Below are 22,979 nucleotides of genomic sequence, written 5' to 3' on the forward strand. Positions count from 1 at the left end.
TTTGGTCAGTTAGTATTCGTGCCGTTCAAAGTGGCCACAAGTCCCAGGGTGCTTTGAAGTCCAACATACACAAGCTGGCATGGAGCTGACCCTCACTACTATATTTGAATTTGTTGTAATTTCTTCCCTCAAATGCCTTGCTAGCGCACCACACACAGTATTGCAGTCAAACTGGAATGTGGTAAAGACAACTCGCAATCTGTTTAACAGGAAATGAAAACGTATAAAATACCTTAAACAACATTTCATGGGGTACATGTTTTGACAGCCTTAAGCTACAGCAGTCTACCTTTTTCTGTTTTTAGTATTCGGTTTAAAGATACGGTACAATTGCTAATCAATGTGTTCTTCTGGCAGGTTTTGGCAGGTCATTCACTCCTTGTGGTTCCCCAGGATTCCAAACCACAGCTAAAACACTCAGCTGCGATGTCAGAGGTTCGCCCGATGCTTGAATGTTAGTGTTGGGATAGCGTGTCCAGTAAACCAAGTTTAGAGATATATATTTTTTTCTTCTTAAATCTCATCAAATATATTCAGTGTGTGTATTTTTCATCACACTGAAGGGATTCCATGATATTTTCCCATGAAAGTAAGTGATCATGAGAAGATAAAGGGGAGGGAGATTTTAGAAAACCCAACGGGAGGAAGAGAGTTGGGAGAGGATGTGGGGGGAGAGAGAAGGGAGGAGGCTGTATGGGACACTCCCTCTTGGTGATGGACAACTCAAGCAGTGTTGAAGCGCCCTTACATGAGGTAAACTCTCAAAGGGCACATTACAGTACGCTGACAGGCATACTGGCATTGTTCTCCACTTGAAACAGGTGGTTTAGGGGATTTTGGGGGGAAATACGAAAGGATAATACAAAAGCAAGGAATAAAAGACAAATTGCTCAACGTGCCAAGGATTTTAAGTAGGAGCTACACAAAGTTTGAGGAAGACATCTGGAAACATCTGGAGTTTGACACAAGTGGGACAAACAAACAAACAAAGAATGTTTGATGGATAAAAAGTACCCCAGAATTGTGGATTAAAGAATGAAAGATTGAGAGGTGGACTGCAGATCATTTTCCCACTGAGGATCTTGTTCCTTGCGTGGGATCAGGTTGTTGTTTGCCAGCCGACTTTGAAGCACGGCAGGTGTGGTGTTTTTTTCCTCATCCTTCTGACGACAGATTAGACTGAAAACAGGTCTGATTGTTTGGTTCTCTTCTCAAATTCCAATGACTACCAATCCTGCCCATTTAACTTAACCACTTTCAACCTCCTTCAAATGTACTTCTTTAAAGGGAGCCATTTCTAAGACCAACGTCGTTTGTTTTTCATCAGAACACAAAAAAAAGTTGTAATTATACCCTTGCTTTCATTTTTGTTTTCTGTGTGGTCGAAGAGAAAAGACGAGCAGTGGTTGGGACATTAAAGTAGTAGAAAGGGCAGAGGAAGGGAGAAGAGGGGAGATAAACAGAAGGAATTAAAGAAAGTAAACATCTCTGTGTCTACCGTTGAACTAAACAGCTCCCGTCACAAATCAGAGGTGCATTTTGTTAGTGACGGATACTTGTAAGACAGTTTGGCATACACAGACAGACGGGACATGCAAATTGTCTGAGACATACAGTAACAGTCCCTCTGTGGTGTGTGTATGTGCACTTTGGTGTGCATTGCATAGTACTATCTGCTCTTTTGTGGATTGAAGGTCAAGAGAACATAGACCAACCGAAGACTTGTAAGTTAGAAATAAAGAAAATATAAAAGCACCCGGGTAGAGCTTCTTCCACTATGTCAGCGGACACCTTGAAAGATCTCTCTCAAACCACAGAGAGCTTGGACAGACCGGACGCCTCCAGAACGTACATCTACACCCACGCCTGCCCATGCACAGGAAGAAGACGCATCCGTGACAACAACAACAATACCTACAGACACCCTCTCCAACTCCCTCTCTTCCCTGTGGCTCTCATCCTCGTCCCCTTGCTGCTCTGTCTCTGGGGCCACCAGGCCCAAGGAGTCGTCCACTCCAGCTTCCGCCGCCTCAGCAGCCGAGAGAAGAAAGAGATGCAGAGGGAGATCCTGTCCATCCTGGGTCTACCGGGTCGGCCCAGACCCCATCCTCCCCTCCGACCGCCCTCCTCAGCCCCCCTCTTCATGCTGGACCTGTACCACGCTGTGTCGGCCGAGGGGGATGAGGGAAATGGAATAGGGAATGAGGTAGGGGGACTGGGGTTCGGCGGTCTGGACGGGTTGACGGGCCACGTCAGCCATGCCGCACTGCCCACTCTCAGCACACACACGCCGCCGCTGGGGACGGTGGTCAGCGAGGCCGATACGGTCATGAGCTTCGTTAATCTGGGTGAGCTACTGACCGTTGATACACCTGTAATTTTACATTTCTGTGTTTTAATTGGTTATTACTTTCTGTCTCGTTATCCAATTAGTTGGGAGTTTTTTTTTGTTCAGCCAATGGTCTCCCAGTAGTTATTTCAAAATAGAGGCCCCAGGGCCTGATCTGGCCCAAAACTTCTCCTGTGATCTTTTACATGTCTTGCAAAGAGCCAATGTAACTGAAAAAGGTCATCTAGCTCGAATTTTCAATGAGAAACTACGCCAACCTGGCAACCTTATGCAGTGTTGAACCAGTTCACCTCTCAGGGACAGACTTGTTATCACATGAGATACTTTTCCTGTGCTGCACCAGCCCAGACAGTAGACCAACTGATGCTTATCTGAAATGGCATAAAAATTAAACATCCTTTTCCCAATTGTTTCCTTCTGCTATCTCTCCTGGAATGAGATCAGAAACCTTGTTACCGTGGGGAAACGTGATTTCGTGTTATTTCTCTTCACTACTTTCATAGACATTTTGCGTATTGCTTGAACACTTAATATGCTAGTTTCTCTTCGTATTTCTACAGTATTTGGACGTACATATTAATGTTTATTACTGCACCATATATGACTGTTTTTGTTATATATTTGTGTAATTACAGTGGCTTGTGAAAGTATTCACCCCTTTGGCATTTTTCCTATTTTGTTGCCTTGCAACCTAGAATTAAAATTGATTTTTGGGGGGTTTGTATCATTTGATTTACACAACATGCCTACCACTTTGAAGATGCAAAAATATTTTTTCTTGTGAAACAAACAAGAAATAAGACAAAAAAAATGAAAATCTTAAGCGTGCATAACTATTCACTCCCCCAAAGTCAATACTTTGTAGAGCCACCTTTTGCAGCAATTACAGCTGCAAGTCTCTTGGGGTTTGTCTCTATAAGCTTGGCACATCTAGCCACTGGGCTTTTTGCCCATTCTTCAAGGCAAAACTGCTCCAGCTCCGTCAAATTGGATGGGTTCCACTGGTGTAGTAATCGTTAAGTCAAACCACAGATTCTCAATTGGATTGAGGTCTGGGCTTTGACTAGGCCATTCCAAGACATTTAAATGTTTCCCCTTAAACCACTCGAGTGTTGCTTTAGCAGTAGGCTTAGGGTCATTGTCCTGCTGGAAGGTGAACCTCTGTCCCAGTCTCAAATCTCTGGAAGACTGAAACAGGTTTCGCTCAAGAATTTCCCTGTATTTAGCGCCATCCAACATTCCTTCAATTCTTTTTTAAATTTTTTTTATATATATATATTTTTAATTTTACCCCCTTTTCTCCCCAATTTTCGTGGTATCCAATCGCTAGTAATTACTATCTTGTCTCATCGCTACAACTCCCGTACGGGCTCGGGAGAGACGAAGGTCGAAAGTCATGCGTCCTCCGAAGCACAACCCAACCAAGCCGCACTGCTTCTTAACACAGCGCGCCTCCAACCCGGAAGCCAGCCGCACCAATGTGTCGGAGGAAACACCGTGCACCCGCCCCCCTTGGTTAGCGCGCACTGCGCCCGGCCCGCCACAGGAGTCGCTGGAGCGCGATGAGACAAGGATATCCCTACCGGCCAAACCCTCCCTAACCCGGACGACGCTAGGCCAATTGTGCGTCGCCCCATGGACCCCCCGGTCGCGGCCGGCTGCGACAGAGCCTGGGCGCGAACCCAGAGACTCTGGTGGCACAGCTAGCACTGCGATGCAGTGCCCTAGACCACTGCGCCACCCGGGAGGCCCACATTCCTTCAATTCTGACCAGTTTCCCAGTCCCTGCCAATAATAAACATCCCCACAGCATGATGCTGCCACCACCATACTTCATTGTGGGGATGGTGTTCTCGGGGTGATGAGAAGTGCTGGGTTTGCACCAGACATAGCGTTTTCCTTGATGACCAAAAAGCTCAATTTTAGTCTCATCTGACCAGAGTACCTTCTTTCATATGTTTGGGGAGTCTCCCACATGCCTTTTGGCAAACACCAAACATGTGTGCTTATTTTTTTTCTTTAAGCAATGGCTTTTTCTGGCCACTCTTCCATAAAGCCCAGCTCTGTGGAGTGTACGGCTTAAAGTGGTACTGTGGACAGATGCTCCAATCTCCGCTGTGGAGCTTTGCAACTCCTTCGGGGTTATCTTTGCCTCTCTGATTAATGCCCTCCTTGCCTGGTCCGTGAGTTTTGGTGGGCGGCCCTCTCTTGGCAGGTTTGTTGTGGTGCCATATTCTTTAAAGTTTTAATAATGGATTTAATATTGCTCCGTGGGATGTTCAAAGTTTCAATTTTTTTTATAACCCAACCCTGATCTGTACTTCTCTACAACTTTGTCCCTGACCTGTTTGGAGAGATCCTGCCGCTTGCTTGGTGGTGTTGCAGAATCTGGGGCCTTTCACAAAAAGCGTATATATACTGAGATCATGTGACAGACCATGTGACACTTAGATTGTACACAGGTGGACTTTATTTAACTAATTATGTGACTTCTGAAGGTAATTGGTTGCACCAGATCTTATTTAGGAGCTTCATAGCGAAGAGCACGCACCACTTTTCCGTTTAAAACAAAATATATATATAATTCTTTTTTGAAACAAGTAATTTTTTTCATTTCACTTCACCAATTTGGACAATTTTGTGTATGTCCATTACCTGAAATACAAATAAAAATCTATTTCAATTACAGGTTGTAATGCAACAAAGTAGGAAAATGCCAAGGTAGATGAATACTTTTGCAAGGCACTGTACATGCCTTTCAGTTAATGTTTCATTTGATCTTATTTTGACAATGTCTGGTGTGATGCCTTGAACCACCATTTTAAGACCATTTAACTAATCTAGACAGTTTCTCAATTATAGCCCCTGTCAATTGGAATCACCCATCACACACACACCCTATCAATCCGAACCAGTCAAGGCCATGCAACCCGCTCAAGACCGTGCGTAGGGGACACAGCTGTAAGGAATTACAGGCCCCACTGACACACACACACAAACGGAGAAACGGGCTCAGAATACTGCAGGAGAACGCTCTAAAAATACTGCCCAACCTGTAGTTAGTGGTGTGTGTGTTGAGCAGCTGCTGTTGAAGGCCCTTAGTGTCTCTAATTACTGTATACTACAGAGACCGACCAGGGTTGTTACTCTGCTTTGCAGGGCTCCCTGTGGAGGACGTGTGTGTGTGTGAGAGAGAGAGTGCGTGTGAGAGCATAGCGTGTCTTCAAGTATGTGTGTGTTCATGTACGTAGTCTCGCTTGAGACACTGCGGCTGTGGTGAGTGACCAGCGTTTGCGTGTCCATCCCTATATTTCTCAGTCTTTCCCTATTGCCTCTTTCTCTCCCCTCTCTATATTATCGCTATCCAGTCCTCCTTCACTTGGGCTCGCCTGCTCACCTCCCGCCACACGTCTGCTCCTCTCCTCTCGTTCCCCCTATTTCCAATGACTCAGTCACTCACCTTCCAATCCTCCCATCTCCCTCCACACCTTCCCACTTCTGGTGCTCTTCTCTTTCCCTCGGTCTTCTCATTCACACACTTACATATTAGATGTATTGCTCTTTCACCTCCCCCCTGCCCTTGTCCTTCTTGTGTCATGTGGGAATGTCTGCATCATACAATGAGAATATCTCTGTGTTTGTATTAGTCTTTTGAGGGCTTGTTGACTGGAGTGGAAGTAGTGTAGATGTGAATATGAGGTATTGTGCTGTTTACATGTGAAAATGTCAGTGGCCTTACATCGACCTTCCTCTCTCCTCCTCTCCCTCAGTGGAGCAGGAGCGGGACCTGCTGCAGCCACGGCCGTACTGGAAGGAGTTCCGTTTTGACCTGACGCCCCTCCCCCAGGGGGAGACAGTCACAGCTGCAGAGTTCCGCATTTACAAGACCCTGACCATGGGCCAGAGGGCCAACCGCACCCTACACATCTCTGTCTACGAGATCCAACGGGAGAACAAACACAGGTTCCTGCCACTAGATCGACATAATATGTCTATTTAACGCTCTCTCCCTGACATGTTTATAGGATCGGGTTTGGTTTTTGCATGAAAAAAAGGATCAAGGATATCAAATAATCCCTTTTATATTCCCCTCGCTCTCGTTGAATACTCTGTGTTCTCTCTATACACCATGGTTTGTTGCTGCGGCAAAATGCAATGTTTAAAAAGAATTGCAATTCAACTTGACCTCAAACAGCTCCTGGCAATAGAACTCATTTGGCCACGTTGTGGCTTGCGAGGACGTCTTGTACAAGAGCTGAAGCTCAGTGGCTGTCTCTCTGTTTGTTTGTCTCTACTGCATGGCCATACAACATGCTTTGTGTATCTCTCCAGAGGTTGTCTCATGCCACTCCTCTACTTTCCTCAGAGAGCCAGAGTTGGTGCTGCTGGACATTCAGTCAGTGCCCGCGGGGCAGGAGGGCTGGCTGGCTTTTGACGTGACCTCTGCCAGCAACCGTTGGCTCCTGCACCCCCGCAGCAACCTGGGAATCCGGCTTTATGTGGAGACAGAGGAGGGTGAGCCTCATAGAGTTAATACTATGGTCAGGGTCAGGAAATGCTCTGCAGATGGGGAGGTTATTTCCCACAAAATTGATTTCTTGATTATTATGCCTTTGAATAAAGAGGCAAGATAACTCAGAATATGACAGCTGTACCTGTGAAGTAACATAGCATGTGTTATTGTTTAGTAAATACATAGAAATGGAGATATGCTGTTTTGGTTTACCTCACGATTATATCTCACACACACATTGTTTTCTCTCCATCAGACCGGTCCTTGTCAGCTGGGTGGGTAGGCTTGGTGGGTCGAAGGGGCCCCCGCTCCAAACAGCCCTTCATGGTGACCTTCTTCAGAGCCAGCCAGGTCCCCTGTCGCCCCCCACGCGCCCTGAAACCCAACCCCCGCAAGAGGAAGCCCAAATATGACCTGCCCCTGCCCAGTATACATGGTGAGGTCCTACAAGGTCAGGGGACAACACTGGTTTTAGGTCTTGTTGTGAAGCTTGTTTAATGCAACGTAACGTTTAAAGGCATAGTTCATCCAAATGACTAAATTAATTAAGTTGTGTTTACATTTAATTGTGTCTTTATTGTAAATCCAATGCATCCAAAGTGTGCTTTACAGTCTGTCTTGTCTCAAAACATATTGTTTGGTCCCTTTCAGATCACAGCCACGTCAACAGTGGGCGTCAGGCTTGTAAGAGACATGAATTATATGTGAGCTTTAGTGACCTAGGCTGGAAGGTAAGCTTCTGTCTCCCTTAACTACTCATTCTACTGAATAGATAATATCATGAGCTAACATTGTGGCACACAATTAATGTTTTTAGGGAAGCAAGGCATTTGTGTAGTACGTGCATTGTAGTGTATGTATTTCTGATAGAAATATAGTCTGTTCTAGTCATCCTATTTCTATGGGATTCTCTCCATTAGGACTGGGTCCTGGCTCCTACGGGTTACTCTGCCTTCTACTGTGATGGAGAATGCCTATACCCTCTGGGTTCCTGCATGAACGCCACCAACCACGCTATGATCCAACTAGTGGTCAGTATGCACTACTACACCCTCTCTCACATGAATGATTTTTTATTTTTTATTTTATTTTTTATTTCACCTTTATTTAACCAGGTAGGCTAGTTGAGAACAAGTTCTCATTTGCAACTGCGACCTGGCCAAGATAAAGCATAGCAGTGTGAACAGACAACACAGAGTTACACATGGAGTAAACAATAAACAAGTCAATAACATGGTAGAAAAAAAAGAGAATCTATATACAATGTGTGCAAAAGGCATGAGGTAGGCAATAAATCGAATAATTACAATTTAGCAGATTAACACTGGAGTGATAAATCATCAGATGATCATGTGCAAGAAGAGATACTAGTGTGCAAAAGAGCAGAAAAGTAAATAAATAAAAGCAGTATGGGGGGTGAGGTAGGTAAATTGGGTGGGTAGTTTACAGATGGACTATGTACAGCTGCAGCGATCGGTTAGCTGCTCGGATAGCAGATTTTTAAAGTTGTTGAGGGAGATAAAAGTCTCCAACTTCAGAGATTTTTGCAATTCGTTCCAGTCGCAGGCAGCAGAGAACTGGAAGGAAAGGCGTCCAAATTAGGTTTTGGCTTTAGGGATGATCAGTGAGATACACCTGCTGGAGCGCGTGTTGCGGGTGGGTGTAGCCATCGTGACCAGTGAACTGAGATAAGGCGGCACTTTACCTAGCATAGCCTTGTAGATGACCTGGAGCCAGTGGGTCTGACGACGAACATGTAGCGAGGGCCAGCCGACTAGGGCATACAGGTCGCAGTGGTGGGTCGTATAAGGTGCTTTAGTAACAAAACGAATGGCACTGTGATAAACTGCATCCAGTTTGCTGAGTAGAGTATTGGAAGCTATTTTGTAGATGACATCGCCGAAGTCGAGGATCGGTAGGATAGTCAGTTTTACTAGGGTAAGTTTGGCGGCGTGAGTGAAGGAGGCTTTGTTGCGGAATAGAAAGCCGATTCTTGATTTGATTTTGGATTGGAGATGTTTGATATGAGTCTGGAAGGAGAGTTTGCAGTCTAGCCAGACACCTAGGTACTTATAGATGTCCACATATTCTAGGTCGGAACCGTCCAGGGTGGTGATGCTAGTCGGGCGTGCGGGTGCAGGCAGCGAACGGTTGAAAAGCATGCATTTGGTTTTACTAGCGTTTAAGAGCAGTTGGAGGCCACGGAAGGAGTGTTGTATGGCATTGAAGCTCGTTTGGAGGTTAGATAGCACAGTGTCCAAGGAAGGGCCGGAAGTATATAGAATGGTGTCGTCTGCGTAGAGGTGGATCAGGGAATCGCCCGCAGCAAGAGCAACATCATTGATGTATACAGAGAAAAGAGTCGGCCCGAGAATTGAACCCTGTGGTACCCCCATAGAGACTGCCAGAGGACCGGACAACATGCCCTCCGATTTGACACACTGAACTCTGTCTGCAAAGTAGTTGGTGAACCAGGCAAGGCAGTCATTAGAAAAACCGAGGCTACTGAGTCTGCCGATAAGAATATGGTGATTGACAGAGTCGAAAGCCTTGGCCAGGTCGATGAAGACGGCTGCACAGTAATGTCTTTTATCGATGGCGGTTATGATATCGTTTAGTACCTTGAGCGTGGCTGAGGTGCACCCGTGACCGGCTCGGAAACCGGATTGCACAGCGGAGAAGGTACGGTGGGATTCGAGATGGTCAGTGATCTGTTTGTTGACTTGGCTTTCGAAGACCTTAGATAGGCAGGGCAGGATGGATATAGGTCTGTAACAGTTTGGGTCCAGGGTGTCTCCCCCTTTGAAGAGGGGGATGACCGCGGCAGCTTTCCAATCCTTGGGGATCTCAGATGATACGAAGGAGAGGTTGAACAGGCTGGTAATAGGGGGTGCGACAATGGCGGCGGACAGTTTCAGAAATAGGGGGTCCAGATTGTCAAGCCCAGCTGATTTGTATGGGTCCAGGTTTTCCAGCTCTTTCAGAACATCTGCTATCTGGATTTGGGTAAAGGAGAAGCTGGGGAGGCTTGGGCGAGTAGCAGCGGGGGGGGGCGGGGCTGTTGGCCAAGGTTGGAGTCGCCAGGAGGAAGGCATGGCCAGCCATTGAGAAATGCTTGTTGAAGTCTTCGATTATCACGGATTTATCGGTGGTGACCGTGTTACCTAGCCTCAGTGCAGTGGGCAGCTGGGAGGAGGTGCTCTTGTTCTCCATGGACTTTACAGTATCCCAGAACTTTTTGGAGTTAGAGCTACAGGATGCGAATTTCTGCTTTCCCGAAAAGCTGGCCTTTGCTTTCCTGACTGACTGCGTGTATTGGTTCCTGACTTCCCTGAACAGTTGCATATCGCGGGGGCTCTTCGATGCTATTGCAGTTCGCCACAGGATGTTTTTGTGCTGGTCGAGGGCAGTCAGGTCTGGAGTGAACCAAGGGCTATATCTGTTCTTGGTTCTGCATTTTTTGAACGGAGCATGCTTGTCTAATATGGTGAGGAAGTAACATTTAAAGAATGACCAGGCATCCTCAACTGACGGGATGAGGTCAATATCCTTCCAGGGTACCCGGGCCAGGTCGATTAGAAAGGCCTGCTCGCAGAAGTGTTTTAGGGAGCGTTTGACAGTGATGAGGGGTGGTCGTTTGACCGCGGACCCGTGGCGGATACAGGCAATGAGGCAGTGATCGCTGAGATCTTGATTGAAGACAGCAGAGGTGTATTTGGAGGGCAGGTTGGTCAGGATAATGTCTATTAGGGTGCCCATGTTTACGGATTTAGGGTTGTACCTGGTGGGTTCCTTGATGATTTGTGTGAGATTGAGGGCATCAAGCTTGGATTGTAGGACTGCCGGGGTGTTAAGCATATCCCAGTTTAGGTCACTTAACAGAACAAACTCTGAAGCTAGATGGGGAGCGATCAATTCACAGATGGTGTCCAGGGCACAGCTGGGAGCTGAGGGGGGTCGGTAGCAGGCGGCAACAGTGAGAGACTTATTTCTGGAGAGATACATTTTTAAAATTAGAAGTTCGAACTGTTTGGGCATAGACCTGGAAAGTATGACAGAACTTTGCAGGCTATCTCTGCAGTAGATTGCAACTCCTCCCCCTTTGGCAGTTCTATCTTGACGGAAAGTGTTATAGTTGGGTATGGAAATCTCAGAATTTTTGGTGGCCTTCCTAAGCCAGGATTCGGACACGGCAAGGACATCAGGATTGGCAGAGTGTGCTAAAGCGGTGAGTAAGGCAAACTTAGGGAGGAGGCTTCTGATGTTGACATGCATGAGGCCAAGGCTTTTTCGATCACAGAAGTCAACAAATGAGGGTGACTGGGGACATGCAGGGCCTGGGTTTACCTCCACATCACCCGAGGAACAGAGGAGTAGTAGGATGAGGGTGCGGCTAAAGGCTATCAAAACTGGTCGCCTAGAGCGTTGGGGACAAAGAATAAAAGGAGCAGATTTATGGGCGTGGTAGAATAGATTCTGGGCATAATGTGCAGACAGGGGTATGGTGGGGCGCGGGTACAGCGGAGGCAAGCCCAGGCACTGGGTGATGATAAGAGAGGTTGTATCTCTGGACATGCTGGTCTCAATGGGTGAGGTCACCGCATGTGTGGGGGGTGGGACAAAGGGGGTATCAGAGGTACGGAGAGTGGAACTACAGGGTCCATTGCAAACCAAAACAATGATAATGATAACTAGCCTGAACAACAGTATGCAAGGCATATTGATATTTGAGAGAGACATACAATAAGGCATAAAGTGATTGCAGGTCTTGATTGGGAGAGCTAGCTAAAACAACAGGTAAGATAACAGCAGCAATAACAGGGTGCTAGTCTAACACAGCAACAACAGGTAAAAATGGCGACGACTAGGCAGAGAGGGTCGGATTAACTACACACAGATCCTGAGTTAAAGCACAGAGCCGACAGATAAAACACAAATAAACAGAATGGAGTACCGTGAATTAATGGACAGTCAAGCATGCATCAGCTATGTAGCCAAGTGATCATAGTGTCCAGGGGGCAGCCGTAGATGGAGCAGGGAGGCCTCCACTAAGCTAGCACGCGGCGTTTAAAGTTAGTAGCCCGGGGGGTGGTCTGCTCAGACGGAGAGGGTTTGCTCAGACGTGGTCGTGTCGACAGAGAATCCAAGCCGGATGGCGAAAGAGAGGTTGTGAATTGTAGAATTGTGTTTGCTAACTGGTGCTAGCTTGATAATGATAACATTGGTTTCAGTGGGAAAGACGGTAATTGGCTCAGACATTAATGGGAAATATGGCAAATTTAAAGTAAAATACCCATGTTAACTGAGTCTACAATGGCAGACTCTGAACCACCACCCAAAGGACATTGAACAAATTTGACACAACTGTGGGAAGCATTGGAGTCAACATGGGCCAGCATCCCTGTAGAACACTTTCGACAGCTTGTAGAGTCAGTACAGTATCACACATCACAATACAATAAAGTGTGGGCCTGTAGTACCTGTAAATCAACTAAACGTTGTTGTTTATTTCCATATCTAAAAAATAAAGCATAATTGTTCATGTAATATAGCCTCATATTTCCAGGAAGAGGAAATTGTGATGAAATAATCAAGTAAATGAAAAGACAGAGACAAATGCTTTTGAACTACTAGTTATTTTATTTAAAAATGTAAAATTCAGTGCAAAGTAATGTAGTGCATTAGTGTCTAGATCCCTGTTAGGTGGCAAAGTGTCACAAGAATCCTGTGGGGAGAGAAAACAAGAGAATACATTAATTTAATGGGTGTTAACTAATCACGGTTCAACGAAGCACTTCAAGTCCTCATATCCTGAGAGAGAGAGAGAGATGGACAGAGAGAGAGAAAGATGGACAGAGAGAGAGAGAGAGAGAGAGAGAGAGAGAGAGAGAGAGAGAGAGAGAGAGAGAGAGAGAGAGATGAGAGAGAGAGAGAGAGAGAGAGAGAGAGAGAGAGAGAGAGAGAGAGAGAGAGAGAGAGAGAGATGGACAGAGAGAGAGAGTGTGGCCTTTCAGATCTCTGCAGTAAGACTACATGCTGGCCATGAGGTTCTCCAGGTGGTACTCCAGGAGGCTGGAGAGCTCAGTGACCAGAGACACTGGGTTAAAGTACCAGGCCAGCTGCTGCCCAAACATGTCATCTAGCAGAGCCATCAGCCCACCCTGAAGAGAACACCACACAACACATAGATAATGGCTCTGAGTTACTAGCTTATCAAGAGGAAAGAGACAATGAGAGTTACTCCCTGTAAAACGTCATTGAAACCCTGTTAATCAGGAAAAAGTAAACTAGGAATAAGGAAGTAAACTCTTGACTCTTACATTGAGCAGCAGCAGGTATCTCTCAGCCTTTGGCTCAATGCTGGCAGCAGCGGGCAGGAAGGAGTACAGGAGAGCGTACAGACGCTCCATGAACCCACCAGGGTGCTAAAGGAAACAGAGGAGGAGAAGAGAAATTGAAGTGAAATTGCCAAGAGAGCGACATCGAAACATGTACCAGTGAGATGCTACTTACCACCATCAGGGACTTCTGAGCTGTCATCATCCCAAACATCACCAGTTCAAAGAGGACATCTATCAGGTTAACATGATGGATCTAGGACAAGAAAACAGGAACGATTTCAAAAAGATCAGATACTGTGATGTATAAAATACATGCATGTGGAAGAACTCAAAGTGAGACATGAAAGAGTTAATGAACTCACCTTTGCCTCAGCCAGCTCCCTCTCAATGTCAATCTTCTTGGAGGGGTCACTCAGGTAGTCCACAAAGTCCTTATAGGCACGGATGAATTCGGCCTCGTCCTATCACAAAGCAAAGAGCATTGATGTTAGTGAACAGAACACATTTCCCACTGAGGACGCTCTCTTTCCCTTGAATGAATAATGAGTTAGTGAGTTACCATGTGGTGGGCCTGAACCAGTGCGCCCATTAGGACCTTTCCCGCCACAAACAGATAGTTCCTGCTCAAGGTGGAACCAAGCAGTGTCTAGAGAAGAGGGAATAGTTAGGGTGAGACACCCATCTTCCGCTAAGAGACAGAGAGAACAAGAAGATACAGAGAGAAAAAAGTGGGTCACTCACAGTGAAGGCCTGGCGCAGGGAGACGAGCCTCAGGGCGATGTCCTCCACTCTCTTGGTGGTAAGGTAGAGGCTGTGGGAGGGAGGGAATGGAGCATGTCAACCATTAGAGTCAATGGAGATAACAGCATGGTGACCACTATCCTTCAGCATCTGACAAGCCCAGACTACACAGACATTTAGAGGAACTCACTTTAGCAGAGGAACCTCCCTCTCCTCAGGCAGCAGGTCCTCCTCCCAGCCCTACAACAACAGAACAAACATTCAACATCAGTGACCAATGCAATGACATGACAAACAATGGGTCAATGGAAGGATCTTAATGCTACTTAAGTCAATAGAATGTGTAGCTGTGTGTCTAACATCTGACCTCATAGCAGTTGTGGCCCTCAGGCTCTGGCTCAGTGAACGTCTGATTGGTGGGCGTAGAGACGGAGGCAGCCTCCGACCACGCCGAAGAGGAGAGCAGCCCGTCCAGCCCCATGTGGAGAGTGGCGTACACCACCGAGACATCAGTCTGCTGCTCCAAAAACACACACAACACACCTGTTTACCACACACACACCTTATTAGAAAACAGAGCATATCTAATGGAAAAATGCCCAGTAATTGGTATTCTATATACATCGAAAAACCTTTTATTTACCTGGTAGCAGCCAAGCGTCACGTCCACAGACGTCTCGTGGCGGAGGTGAGATGCATACTGGGTCACCCTGCCAGCCACATACTGACAGAGAGAGACGACATGTTAAGGCCAAATGGAATAAGTGAAGAAAAGCCTAATCTAATACTATTTCAGTAGTATTTACATCTTACCTGGATCCAAGTGACGGACTGCACCTTGGTGACACAGTAGGGGATGCCCTCTGGACTAAGCCTGGCTGTCTCCTTGGAGATGGCCCACACCAGTTGAGTCTCCAGGCCTCGAACCCTACTCACATGGTGCATCCTCACCACCACCTGCTGTGGAGAGAAACAACAAGTAACATCAACAAAACAACATCAGCCATCGCTGTAACACATTTCCATCAAGATCACATGACTCTGACAATGTAGATTAGGACTAGGTAGTTACAAAGACACATACCTGGGATCCCCCACGCATGTAGGTGATAATGGGGCTGATGAACTGCAAAGTTCTCCAAGCTTTAGCCACCGGACCGGCATTGTTCTGCACAAGAGGGGGGTGACATTACAATACATTCAGGTTAGAAACAGCAAACATTGTAACGGTGATGTGACTCTGTGTGCTTCTCTTACCCTGATCACAACAGGCCCACAGTACAGGGGGCTGAACCTAATCGGTATCAGCTGCCAATTACCAGTGGCCTCCTAAAGCAGACAACAAAGATTTTAAGAATGAATATGTGGGGTACTTTTCAAACATAAAACCAAAAACGTTCTGAAAAGTGTACCTCAAGGATAGTCGGCACATCCTCAAGGATGATGGCAGCATCCTGGACATGAAGGATAACTGGCAGCAGTGGCACATCCAACTGGACCTCATCCAGTACAGTTGATTCTAAAATTAGGAAAAGGAAAACAACCAATTATTAGGACGTAAAACGTAGCACCCTAGCTAGTACTACTAGCAAAAGTGCATCGCTTAGCAACAATTACTAAAGTTAACGTTAGCTTGCAAGTCAGGATTACAGAAATACACAACATTTCACATATTAAATTGTCAATGTTGAATGTGGTAAAATAAGACGTTTAAAACTCCACATACCCTCTTCGAAGTCGCTGTCGCTGTCCACCTCCCGACGATCGCGAACCCTGCAAAACGGAAAAAGACAACAAAAACAACCCACAAATGAATTTGAACAACCTGTCGACGCAGAAGGCTGCCGACGTCCTCGCACTCTCTCCGTCAATCTTGAAAAGCACCCAGGCATTTTCCAGTCGATGTTTCAATCTCAGGGGCCTGTTGCACAAAACTAGGATAAGGGATTAAGCCAGGATATCTTGGTGATCCTGGCTCAATTGATCCGTAATCCGGTTTCACTAAAGATGGATAGGGGGCAGGAGGATATGTTATGGTATAAATTACCATGGAGATTTATTCTGTGGAGCTAGCCTGCTCCAGACCAGGCTAAATTCCAGGATCTATTTAATCTCATCCCTAATGTCAGTCAGCAGTCACCACAAATGGAAACCAATAGTTATTTCACTGCTCACTATACATTGTTATCACATATAACTAGACCCACTGTTATTATTTAAACGTTTGTGATCATTAATTTCAATGATTTTGGATAAAAAATGATTTTTAGATGATGTTGCTATCATTAGATAATTTACAGTTTCCCATAGACTATAAGGCTATATATAAAATGATAGAATATTAGGGCCACAGAGGGGAAAAAAACACAAGTCATAATATTGTAACCAGTTGTTTTAAAGGAGGACAGTTGTTAAAATGACAGATGTGGGGCATTTCGTGAAATTGTACTTCAGTATGGTTTCATAAACAAAGACATGCTGATGTGCCAGAATATTAAGTATCACATTGTCATAAGTATCAAAACTGTAAAAACAATATGTAGCTTTTCTGCAGAAAGAACCAGCCTCATAAATTTATGACTTTATCCTTTTTCTTCAGTGTGGCCCTAGTACTCTGTCATATAAACAAATACACATTCCATATGAATATAAAAACACAATGTGTAACATTATGTTCCTTTATTGAATAAGGACAAAACAAAGCAGGTAAACCATCAGCTCCTTTCGAAACTGAAGTCACAGTGACTCTACAAGATGGAAAGCACAGAATCCAAGCATATTATACAAAATGATACATACACATTCAAAGGTCTGTATATAACACACCCTGCATGTCTGCACACTAAAATAAATGCAGGACAAATCCATACACATCAACTGAACAGACAAATGAATGGATGCAGTAGCCTCCCTGCAGCCTTGTATTACACACAGTATACCGCACAAACATCATAAGAGGCCAAATTCGTCAAAAAACGAACCCAAAAAAAACCAAATTCCTCTGCCACCGCAGGACATATTTAACCAAAATTGAAAGCACACATACTAACTAAAATAATTCAACACATATTGGTCCCTCAGCAGCCGACCACTGTCGTCATCAGGGAAGATTGCCGGATTGTCCCAGTCCATGGCTGGTGGCACTCTGGGGGCCCTCTCCTTCCTCAGGCAGGCCACATTGTGGAGGACAGCACAAGCCACAGTAATATCACATGCCCTAACAGGGCTGACCCTTAATTTGTGAAGGCAGTGAAAGCGTGCCTTCAGGAGGCCAAAGGTCATTTCAACTCTGGCCCTGGTCCTGGCATGGGCATGGTTGTAGGCCTGCTGTGCTTCCTGGGGGTCTGTGAAAGGTGTCAGGAGAAAAGGCTGGCAGCCATACCCCCTGTCTCCCAGCAACACACCAGAGAATTCACCTGTCAACACAAAATCTCATCATTACTACCTCATAAACACAGTGATATTCTTGACACAGCCATGATGGTTATAAATAGGGGTTGTGTGGCTTACCTTGTGATAGGCACTGATAGATTTCAGAGGCCCGAAAGATTCTGGAGTCATGGACTGAGCCAGGCCATTTTGCCACAACATTGCTGATCACACAGTCAGCATTGCAGACCATCTGAAATCATAAGATGAGGAATATTACACCAATCAATGCACATCACTGGCAATGCAGAGTGTTCGTCAATGGACAATATCAAAAAGTTATGTTCACCTGAACATTAATGCTGTGAAAGGATTTCCTATTCACAAAATCGGCCTCATGGGCACCTGAGGGGGCTTTTATCCTTATGTGTGTGCAGTCCACTGCACCAATGACATTGGGGAAACCTGTCACACAAAGTAATGAGTATCCTACTATGTGTTAACAGTTGTCCTGTAATTTGTAGATCCTCTTACCTGCAATCCTATAGAACTCCTCTTTGATGTCACAGAGTCTTCTGTGGCCAGGGAAGGAGATGAAGACATCTGCTAATGCTTTGATAGCCAGACACACACTCCTTATTGTGCGGCAAATTGTGGCCTTGTTCAGCTGTTCTGCATCCCCCACTGAGTACAGGAAGGCTCCACTAGCAAAAAAGCGCAAGGCCACACAAACCATTTGCTCCACACTCAGTGCATGGCTCCGTGCAGTGCGGTGCTTAATCCTGGGACCCAGTAGTCTGCATAGATACCTGATGCCATCTGCAGAAAACCTGTATCTTTCATATAGATGGTCATCAGGGAAGGCCAGTGGGTCCAACCGGTCCCTGAAGACCCTTTCTCGCCTGAAGGCTCTCCTCAGCACAAGTGCTTCTTCATCCACCAAATCTCGCACGAATGGGCATGCCATTGTCAGAGCAGAAAGGAACACACAATTTTGGGCCTTCATATAGGCTAGTGGCCACACCTGGTGCTGGGGGGGTGGGCAAAAGAGGGCGATGCCTTATAACGATGATTTGGTTGTACTGATTGCTGGGAAAATAAAAAAAACCTTAGAAAGATGCCACCGTCCTGTGTGCTCACAATAAGAGCTCATATGTCATGGCTCACTTGACTTTACGAGAATATACCTAATTTTTATTTTGAGCTGTGTCATCTTCTTGGAGCTGGGGGAGGAAAGAAAAATAATGAATAATACATTTGTGTTACAGTTAGCATACAGTGTACATTGAAGGCATATCTCACCTCCCTCTCAAGTTTTTTTATTTCAAGGTCCAGTTTCCTAATTGTCCTCTTTTTTATTTCGGACTCCAGTGCAAGATTTTCCATCTTTTTCTTCTTGTACTGAATGTCTATGTCTGCCAGTTCTATTTGGTGCCGGAGGTGGTTGCCATACAACTTTCTGATAGCTTGTGAGCTCTGTGAACACAATACAATTAGCGCAGCTGGAATTTGGCAGGATGTGGTGTCCTTTTATTAATACGCACTATGTTGCCAGGCTGGTTTTCCCACTGTATAGCATCTGGGTCCTGTAAAAGAAATTAGATTTTTTGATTTTGATGAGGACTCCTCACCATTGTAGAGTAAATAGTACTTTCACAGTCTTAACATGATACCTCATGCCTTCTGGAATCCAGAGAGATGGTCTCCTCCTCATCATCGTCTCCATCATGTGCTGTTGCTGCTGCACTGGGGCCTTCACCCTATCACATTTAATCGGATTCATATTGAAGCTAGTAGACAAGACATGCCAGGCCTACAGTATGCCTTTGATGGAGTACTCACTGGATCAGCATCGTCTGGTGCTTGTGCTGGTGGCTCTAACAGGAACACAGTGCTGCCAGACACTGCAAGGCAATAGGTAAACCAAAGTCAGACAGTCCAAATTGATTCAATATGAATGTGGTTGTATCCCATGTAGAGATGGAAGGACATACCTTGAATGAAGCGGGTGGCATCTTGGGAGGAACCTATGCTCGTCTCTTTCCCCCCAGGGATCCCCTCTAAGACGGGCCTGCCTTTATTTAGCTCCAAGGCCATGTCCTCTGCTGGGGTAAGGTCAGCCTTTGGTGACCCACCACCCGTGCCTTGTCTGTGGGTATTCTTTTTCACTGCTAAAACAGTACAGACAATGTGTGAGCAGGCACCTTCTGGGTACAATATATGCTTGTGCTTTGTTAAATATTAGTCAGGGACCATACCATTCTGCAGAATGTTCTTGTATTTGATTTTGACCTGCTGCCATGTCCGTTTTGGCCCGTTCATGTTTAATCTACACACACACACACACACACACATTTAATGGAGTCACACTGCAAAAAATTACTTGGTATTTTTGTCTTGTTTTCAGTAAAAATATCAAAAAATTTATCATAGCTTTATACAGTGTGATGGAGTTACTTTACACAATTTCACTCATATCTGCAGTGCATTTCAATTAAAAATTTAACCGTTTCATAATTACAGTACAACTGCATTTTTGGAGATGTGAATTAAATATTTGAATTGTAATTGTGATGTTTCAGCGGAGCGGTGAGTGTGTAATTGTGCACTACTTACGCATTCAGGCGGTCTGCAATACTTTGCCACGCTTTTTCTCTTTGCTTTATCACTGTGGCGGTGTTGCCTTTCTTCTTAATTATATCTTTTACCTCCTCGTATGCCTCCATGAGGATTTGTGCTTCCGACGGGGAAAAGTACGCGGCTCTAGTTGCCATGGTAAATCAGTTAATCTGTGATCTGTGGCGGGGTCTATTTGAGTGAGCCGTGAGCGCGCACCTATCCAGGATTGGTTTCACCTGGCTTAATGAATCCGTGTCTGCTCATCCTGGCTTGGTCTTTGTGCAACCAATTAAGCCTGGACGCACATGTTTTGGCTTCATTGAGCTCAGCTGAGTCATTTATCCCGGATGTCTTAATTCTACTTTTGTGCAACAGGCCCCAGAGGCTTTCCTATGTTGTGTGTGTATAATATAAAATAAAAATACCAAATGTTGTTTTTTTAAGTCACTAGCTAGGTCAATGGCCCATTGAAATGTTTTAGTTTGTTTCATGGAAGTTGTTGAACTTCTGAAAGTCTAGGCTATGCCTCAGTGGGCTATAAAGTCTTGTGGAGCACAGACAACCCGGGGTTAAAACATATTGACCACATTCAGACAAGGGGGGCGAAGCCACAGCCCACTGAGGTAGGAGAGCACTGAAGCATCTGCATAATAATAATCCATATCTCTTTTATAAACAGGATATTATCATTGATTATATCAAAGTGTATGTATGAATAAGTCAGTCTGACCTTTTTCATGGCAGGTTCACCTTTTGAAGCCAGATGAGGTTCCAAAAGCGTGCTGCGCACCCACCAAGCTCAGTCCCATCTCTGTACTCTTCTACGACGACAACAACAATGTGATCCTAAAGAAGCATCGCAACATGGTGGTCAAGACCTGTGGATGCCTGTGACATCTGTGGTGGCCCATCTATTCTACATCATTTTAATAAACTTCACTACCATTGTTCCAAAAGATACAAACAGGGTAATATACCTTGCAACCAGCAGTTGATAGCAATAATCTGGCAATATGCGGAGAAATAGTATGTATTTACACTGAACAAAAATATAAACGCAACATGCAACAATTTCAATGGTTTTACTGAGTTACAGTTCATATAAGGAAATCAGTCAATTAAAATATGTTCTTTAGGCCCTAATCTATGGATTTCACATGACTGGGAATCCAGATGTGCATCTGTTGGTAACAGATACCTTTAAAAATGAAGATAGGAGCGTGGATCAGAAAACCAGTCAGTATCTGGTGTGACCACCATTTGCCTCATGCAGCGGGACACATTTAAGTTAATACGTTTTTGTTATTTTTTATTTAACTAGGCAAGTCATTCTTATTTACAATGTCGGCCTACCCCGGCCAAACCTGACGACGCTGGGCCAATTGTGCGCCGCCCTATGGGATTCCCAATCGTGACCGGATATCATGCAGCCTGGATTCCAACCAGGGACTGCAGTGACGCCTCTTGCACTGAGATGCAGTAACTTAGACCGCTGCGCCATTCGGGAGCCCACATCTCCTTAGCATAGTTGATCAGGCTGTTGATTGAGGCCTGTGGAATGTTGTCCCACTCCTCTTCAATGTATTTTTAAAGTTGCGGGAAGTGGAACATGCTGTCGTGCACGTCGATCCAGAGCATCCCAAACATGCTTGTGAGTATGCAGGACATGGAAGAATTGGGACATTTTCAGCTCCCAGGAATTGTGTACAGATCCTTGCGAAATGGGACCGCGCATTAACATGCTGAAATATGAGGTGATGGCAGAGGATTACTGGCACAGCAATGGGCCTCAGGATCTCATAGCGGTATCTCTGTGCATTCAAAATGCCATCGATAAAATGCAATTGTGTTCGTTGTCCGTAGCTTATGCCTGCCTATACCACTGCCACCATGGGGCACTCTGTTCACAACATTGACATCAGCAAACCGCTCGCTCATGCGATGCGGGATTCATCCTTGAAGAGCACACTTCTTCAGCGTGCCAGTGACCATCGAAGGTGAGCATTTGCCCACTGAAGTCAGTTATGATGCCGAACTGCAGTAAGATCAAGACCCTGGTGAGTATGACAAGCACGCAGATGGCCTTCCCTGTGACGGTTTCTTACAGTTTGTGCAGAAATTCTTCAGTTGTGCAATCCCACAGTTGCATCAGCTATCCGGGTGTCTGATCTCAGACGATCCAGCAGGTGAAGAAGCCGGATGTGGAGGTCCTGGGCTGGCGTGGTTACACGTGGACTGCGGTTGTGAGGCCGGTTGGATATACAGCCAAATTCTCTAAAACTACATGGTAGAGAAAGGAATATTAAATTCTCTTGCAACAGCTCTGGTGGCCATTCCTGCAGTCAGCAGGTGGATGGATTATCTTGGCAAAGGAGAAATGCTTACTAACAGGGATGTAAAGAAATTGGTGCACAACATTTGAAAGAAATAAGCTTTTTGTACATATGGAACATTTCTGGGATCTTTTATTTCAGCTCATGAAACATGGGACCAACACTTAATATGTGGCGTTTATATATTTGTTCAGTATAATATATTGATTTTGAGTATGAGAATGGTATATGAATAACACCCATTGCCTCTTTCATAAAGAAGGATAACCATACTTCACCCCTTAAACTATTCAAATCTACAGTCATTCAGATAATTACATCACCCTTTGTCATATATTCTATGTATCCAATCAAAGCTGTAAAGTACTGTGACATAAGTACAATGCTACATTTCTACCCTTTAGATGGCTATGTTGTCTTGTTGAACCATGAATTTCTCATTGTCTCTTTTAGATGTACTACACATGGTTAAATTAAAACACTAAATATATGGACTATAAGTTTGTGCATTTCTTTAGTTCTGCCTGTAACCAGAACACCTTAGTAGCAATGGAAAATGTCAAATTCAATTTGTTTTGCCATTTTTCTATGTACAGAGGATCCAATACACAGGAATGTGTCATTGTTAATATATTTATGGAGGACTGTGTACTGCTATATTTGTAATAAAATAAACTAGAATATTTATTGCAGAAGTGAGAGTAAATGCCAGT

General features: G+C 45.1%; 3 protein-coding genes across 7 annotated transcripts; 1 reads left to right on the plus strand and 2 right to left on the minus strand.

Moving 5' to 3' along the window:
• Positions 1-754: 754 nt before the first annotated feature.
• LOC139559019 (bone morphogenetic protein 8B-like) lies at positions 755-22,760 on the plus strand. Of its 2 annotated transcripts, none has more exons than XM_071374640.1 (7): positions 755-2,348; positions 6,121-6,313; positions 6,717-6,865; positions 7,120-7,314; positions 7,515-7,594; positions 7,784-7,894; positions 20,678-22,760. In XM_071374640.1, exons 1-7 carry the CDS (start codon positions 1,778-1,780, stop codon positions 20,825-20,827), a joined length of 1,449 nt encoding a protein of 482 aa, XP_071230741.1. In that variant the 5' UTR covers positions 755-1,777; the 3' UTR covers positions 20,828-22,760. The 2 variants fall into 2 exon arrangements, with proteins under 2 accessions (XP_071230741.1, XP_071230742.1); XM_071374641.1 differs by having other exon boundaries at positions 7,120-7,299.
• On the minus strand, positions 12,829-15,879 carry LOC139559020 (uncharacterized). The gene is made up of 13 exons (XM_071374642.1): positions 15,672-15,879; positions 15,358-15,464; positions 15,203-15,274; positions 15,030-15,113; positions 14,759-14,905; positions 14,589-14,669; positions 14,313-14,462; positions 14,136-14,185; positions 13,946-14,015; positions 13,764-13,850; positions 13,567-13,665; positions 13,377-13,457; positions 12,829-13,288 (listed from the first exon to the last, which is right to left on the minus strand). Exons 1-13 carry the CDS (start codon positions 15,835-15,837, stop codon positions 13,151-13,153), a joined length of 1,332 nt encoding a protein of 443 aa, XP_071230743.1. The 5' UTR covers positions 15,838-15,879; the 3' UTR covers positions 12,829-13,150.
• Positions 16,589-20,371, minus strand: LOC139559021 (putative nuclease HARBI1). Of its 4 annotated transcripts, XM_071374646.1 has the most exons (10): positions 19,931-20,371; positions 19,573-19,643; positions 19,309-19,485; positions 19,157-19,218; positions 18,988-19,074; positions 18,859-18,900; positions 18,617-18,790; positions 17,849-18,537; positions 17,456-17,567; positions 16,589-17,361 (listed from the first exon to the last, which is right to left on the minus strand). In XM_071374646.1, the coding sequence occupies exons 1-8, from the start codon at positions 20,086-20,088 to the stop codon at positions 18,502-18,504; spliced, it is 807 nt and encodes a 268-aa protein (XP_071230747.1). In that variant the 5' UTR covers positions 20,089-20,371; the 3' UTR covers positions 16,589-17,361; positions 17,456-17,567; positions 17,849-18,501. The 4 variants fall into 4 exon arrangements, with proteins under 4 accessions (XP_071230747.1, XP_071230746.1, XP_071230745.1 ...); XM_071374645.1 differs by having other exon boundaries at positions 17,849-18,790; XM_071374644.1 differs by lacking the exons at positions 19,309-19,485; positions 19,573-19,643; positions 19,931-20,371 and adding an exon at positions 17,664-17,779 and having other exon boundaries at positions 17,849-19,074; positions 19,157-19,217.
• Positions 22,761-22,979: the final 219 nt, after the last annotated feature.

This window comes from Salvelinus alpinus, chromosome 29 (genome assembly GCF_045679555.1).
Source record: "Salvelinus alpinus chromosome 29, SLU_Salpinus.1, whole genome shotgun sequence".
NCBI classification, from domain to species: domain Eukaryota; kingdom Metazoa; phylum Chordata; class Actinopteri; order Salmoniformes; family Salmonidae; genus Salvelinus; species Salvelinus alpinus.

Bases quoted from the DNA above. Each gene is read 5' to 3' on its own strand.
- LOC139559019 (XM_071374640.1), top strand. From the start codon at position 1,778: ATGTCAGCGGACACCTTGAAAGATCTCTCTCAAACCACAGAGAGCTTG. The intron at 6,866-7,119 runs GTGAGCCTCATA...TCTCTCCATCAG, and splicing joins TTATGTGGAGACAGAGGAGG to ACCGGTCCTTGTCAGCTGGG. The intron at 7,315-7,514 runs GTCAGGGGACAA...GGTCCCTTTCAG, and splicing joins ACATGGTGAGGTCCTACAAG to ATCACAGCCACGTCAACAGT.
- LOC139559020 (XM_071374642.1), bottom strand. From the start codon at position 15,837: ATGCCTGGGTGCTTTTCAAGATTGACGGAGAGAGTGCGAGGACGTCGG. The intron at 15,465-15,671 runs GTATGTGGAGTT...TCCTAATTTTAG, and splicing joins CGACAGCGACTTCGAAGAGG to AATCAACTGTACTGGATGAG. The intron at 13,851-13,945 runs GTGAGTGACCCA...CCTCTTCTCTAG, and splicing joins CCCTGCGCCAGGCCTTCACT to ACACTGCTTGGTTCCACCTT.
- LOC139559021 (XM_071374644.1), bottom strand. From the start codon at position 18,320: ATGAAGGCCCAAAATTGTGTGTTCCTTTCTGCTCTGACAATGGCATGC. The intron at 17,780-17,848 runs GTAAGAGGATCT...TTTGTGTGACAG, and splicing joins GGAGTTCTATAGGATTGCAG to GTTTCCCCAATGTCATTGGT. The intron at 17,568-17,663 runs GTGAACATAACT...TTATGATTTCAG, and splicing joins TTCACAGCATTAATGTTCAG to ATGGTCTGCAATGCTGACTG.